A 4,694-nucleotide genomic window follows, 5' to 3' on the forward strand; every position below is an offset into this window, starting at 1 on the left:
TATAACTCAAAACTGTTATCTTCCTTTTCCTTTAAAGATATTCCTCTTGCACCAAGAACAAACTCCATGTTTAAACAGCATAAAATATGATATATTTTTCATTTCTTATTTGCAAATGCTTGAGTTGCAAATTTATGTATGGTTTTTGTAAAAATCCTTGAGCCACAAATTGAAATTATTCACAAGACAAAAAGTTGTCTTATCATACAGATGTACAAAATTCACATCTTATAAAATGCACATTGGCATAGAAAATAGAAGCACTAAGAAATTAACTAATTATGACACAATATGCAAATTAATCTTGGTTAATCCAAACCTCCTGAGAATAGTTTAAGATTGAAAAAAAAAAAAAAGTTAAAATAGAGATTTTCTCCTTGTCATATCAGAATAACTGGGACTTGTCTTCTCAAAAGAAACAACTAAAATATTGGATGATATATAGGAAATAATGATTTTGGACACTGAACAACTAGTAATTCAAGACTATGAAGTAAGATAGCAAGTAAAACAAATGACATGAGCCTTATAATCCACTAGCTTTCTGCCTGGAGGTATGTCACAGACTGTGCCACAGTAAGGGGCAACTCAAGCAGAATTAGAAGGTCCAGTGAGATGTGAAGATGGAAAAGAGATGTGGAGACATGGAGGAAGCTTGATTTTGTAGGACAGGAAACTACAGATGGTAGAGTTGCCTTGAGAAAGAGTCCCAGAAATTAATAGTTAAGGTATTTTTGAACCTGTTTCTAAATACTAAGACTCACATGAATATGGTAGAATTTCCTAATAGTTCTCAGGAACGTAACTTGAACAATTCCAAGACTGTAGACAGAGCTGTAAGATATTCAAGTTCTATATGGAGGAGTGTAGTGACTGAGAATGCACATATGAAACATTCAGTAGACAGCCTAGAAGAGAACCATGCTAACAAAATTAATGCAGAAGCAGAGTGTAGACATGTCCCAACACATCTTTTAAAAAAGTATGCAAAGGATTAAACTGACTTGCAAGTTACTTAAATGCCTGCCAAAGCAAAGTTCAACATTTTTTAAAGGAAAAAAAAATCCAGACTCTCAAAATCATTATATTCACTATACCTATTATCTAATAAAAAAAATGATGAAACATATAAAGAAGCAGGAAACTATAGCTAAAAGAAAAATCTGTCAATAGAAATATAAGACATAAAGTACTAAAAGACAATTGTTTTAAAAGAAATATTATACATATGCTCAAAGATTTAAAGGAAAACATGAATATCAGGTTGAAAGAAACACAAGCTACAAAACCAAATCATATGGAGCTTCTAAAAAGTTACCATAATTTCTTTTTTTCAAAATGAGGAGATGAGTTTAACAAAAGCTTAGACCTTGCAAAACAAAAGATAAGCGAACTTCAAGATGTTGCCATCAAAGTCATGTAACATAAAACAGAGTGAAAAAAAGATTGAAGAAAAATAAATAAAACTTCAGTGACCTATGGACAATATCAACTAGCTGAATATATGTATAAATGGATTTCGTGGGCTAAAATTGGGTATTGGCAGAATTTACTCCTTTTTGGAGACTCTGAACAAAAATACATTTCCTTGCCTTTTCCAGCTTCTGGAGGCCATATGTATTTCTTGGCTTGTGTCCAGTCTTCTATTGTCAAAGCGTATCACTCCAACTTCTGCTTCTGTTATCACAGCACCCTTCTCATGCCAGCCCACATTTCTCCCTCTTCTAGGAATCCTTATTATTACATTGAATCTATTCAGATAATCCAGGATTAACTTCCCATTTTAACATCCTTAAACTAATCATCCCCACACATGTAAGGTAAAATGCTATTTTTTTACCAAGCAAGGTAATGAATGTCAGGTTCCAGGGATTAGGGTATGGACATTTTTAATAAACATGTTATTCACCCTACTATGGAAAAAAGAAGAGAGTGGGGAAAGGCAGGGGGAAAAGTAGCTGAAAATTTTCTATGTTTGATAAAAGGTGTAAACTCCTGGAGAAGGAAATGGCAACCCACTCTAGTACTGTTGCCTGGAGAATCCCATGGACAGAGGAACTTGGTGGGCTACAGTCCACGGGGTCGCAAAGAGTCTGACATGACTGAGCGACTTCGCTTCACTTCACTTCACTTTCCCCAGTGGCTCAGTGGTAAAGAATCTGCCTGCAACGCAGGAGCCTCAGGAGACGCGGGTTCAAGAATCTGAACCATTTCTGACATCTAGAACTTGAAGATAATACTTGCGTAAGCCACTAGGATTAATTTTATACAGTAGCAATAGGAAGCTAATACAGACTCCATTTATACATATATTCAGATGTGTGTTTCTTTCCTGGGTCAGGAAGATTGCCTGGAGGAGGGCAACCCACTCTGGTGTTCTTGCCTGGAGAATCCCATGGACAGAGGAGCCTGGTGGGCTATAGTCTATAGGATCACAAAGTAGCAGATATGACTAAAGCAACTTAGCACACATTCACACACATAAACTCACAAATCCAAGAAGCACACAATAAACCAAATAGGATATACTAAATTAAGGAACATCATAATCAAACTTCTGAAAACCAGTGAAGAGGAAATCTTAAAAGCAGACAAGAGGGTAGAGAGGAGTAGGTGAGGATGGAAGTCATGTTATAAGGAAACAGATATTAGAATTTCTTCGATCTTTTTGTCGGAGACAATTCAAGACAGAAAATGGAGGAATATTTGAAATATTGAAAGAACATTAATTCCACTAGGCAATGACCCATGAATGTATCTTTTTAAAATAAAATAAAATTCTTTTGACATACAAATGCTGAGAAGTTTATCTTTGTGTATGTGTTGGGAGAGGGGTGTTTGTTTTACAGTAGAACTATCTGATAAGAAATACTCAAGGAAATTCTTTGGGCAGAGGGAAATTTATACCAAATAGAAATTCAAATCTATTCAAAGAAGTGAAGGAAGTAAATTTTTTTAAAAAAAGTGATGAATATACTTGTTTGTTTGAACGTCAATGAGAGATAATTGTTTAAAGCAGGTGCCAGAAGACCATGGTCCTTTGGCTAATTTTGCTTCCACCTCTTTTTGGAAATAAAGTTTTATTGGCAGACAGTCACATCCATTTGCTTATTTGTTGTCTAAGGCTGTTTTTATGCCAAGGTGGCAGGCTTCAATAGTTTTGATAGGGACATTGCCTTGGCACAGCCTTAAATATTTACTATCTGGCCCTTCAGGAATTAAAACCAAAAAAATGCTGACCCCAGCTTTAAAAAAAAACATTAACAATTCATTGTGGGGTTTATTATATATATATATATATATATATGAAATATATGGTAAGTTGCAAACCATAGGAGAAGAAAAACAGAAGTGTACTATTTATGAAGTTCTTACATTTAAAGGAGTTGATATAATTTGCAGGTAGACTGTAAATAAGGATGTACATTGTATACCCTAGAAAACCACTAGCCAAAAATAGGGCAAAAATATGTAGAAAATAAGCCAATGAGGGGAGATAACATGGAATATGAAACTTAACTCATTAAGCTAGAATGAGGCAGAACCAAAAGTTTATCCACTCAATTACAAAGCTTCAAATGCATAAAGCAAAGGTTGACAGAAACTAAAAGTAAAACTAACCCACAAATGCTAGTGATTGTCAGAAAAAGGGTACAGAAATCAGGAAGAATTATTACAGATATGAACAATATTTGCAACTAGTATAGCTGAAACGATATTTAAAGAATACTCCACCCACAACAAGAGAATATATATATTAGGTATAAATGGGACATTAATAAATTTGGACCATATAGTGGGCCACAGACAAGTATTAAATTTGAAACAATTGAAATCACAGAGTATATTCTCTACTACCCACTAAAATTACCTTTTTTTTTTTTTCAACGGAAGGGAAACTTTATTGAGGCCCCAGGACCATGGGGCTTGGGCAGGAGGCCGCCCTGAAGGCAAAGGAGAAGCAGGTGAAGGAGCTTTATTTGACCTTCTTCTTGGGGCGCAGGTTGTTGGTGTGGCTGCACTTCTTGCGGCAGTTGACAGCACGGGGGTGCAGGCGGGCATAACACTTGGGGCAGATCATCTTGTCGCAGTTGTATTTCTGAGCGAGCTGACGGAGGGAAGGCTCAATGATGCCGCCTCGCAAATGAAGCGCCAGGTGCAGGGTGGACTCTTTCTGGATATTGTAGTCTGACAGAGTGCGGCCATCCTCCAGCTCTTTGCTGGAGAAGATCAGACGCTGCTGGTCTGGTGGGATGCCCTCCTCGTCTTGGATTTTGGCTTTGACACTCTCAATGGTGTCACTGGGCTCGACCTCAAGGGTAATGGTCTTGCCCATCAGGGTCTTCACAAAGATCTGCATCTCTGCGCCTGCTGCTCGGCCGCCTGGGTGAAGAGCTAAAATTACCCTTTTAAAACAAATCTAATAAAATATTCAACTATTGAAATAACTTTTAGATAGCAAATACTTTGTTCACTTTGGAGGGTGTAAGGGGGAAAAAAGCCCTATATATTTGCCCTTAAAAATAACCCTAAAAACAATCTCCAGTCATTTAATTAATAAATATTTATAATATTGGGTGTGGATATATTTAATTCATTTTTAAAAGCCCAAGATTACATAAGATATTTAAATTTTCCTTTCGTTTTCATCAAATAGTAGAGATGTGTCCATGGCAAACTGCCTCCTGATACAG

At 36.3% G+C, this 4,694-nt stretch overlaps 1 protein-coding gene across 1 annotated transcript; it reads right to left on the bottom strand.

The window, feature by feature from the left end:
* Positions 1-3,872: 3,872 nt before the first annotated feature.
* On the bottom strand, positions 3,873-4,390 carry LOC138417555 (ubiquitin-ribosomal protein eL40 fusion protein-like). The gene has a single exon (XM_069548043.1). It carries the CDS (start codon positions 4,358-4,360, stop codon positions 3,977-3,979), a length of 384 nt encoding a protein of 127 aa, XP_069404144.1. The 5' UTR covers positions 4,361-4,390; the 3' UTR covers positions 3,873-3,976.
* Positions 4,391-4,694: the final 304 nt, after the last annotated feature.

Source organism: Ovis canadensis, chromosome 13 (genome assembly GCF_042477335.2).
Source record: "Ovis canadensis isolate MfBH-ARS-UI-01 breed Bighorn chromosome 13, ARS-UI_OviCan_v2, whole genome shotgun sequence".
Lineage (NCBI taxonomy): Eukaryota > Metazoa > Chordata > Mammalia > Artiodactyla > Bovidae > Ovis > Ovis canadensis.

What these genes read in the sequence shown, in the direction of transcription:
- LOC138417555 (XM_069548043.1), bottom strand. Translation starts at nt 4,360, where the DNA reads ATGCAGATCTTTGTGAAGACCCTGATGGGCAAGACCATTACCCTTGAG.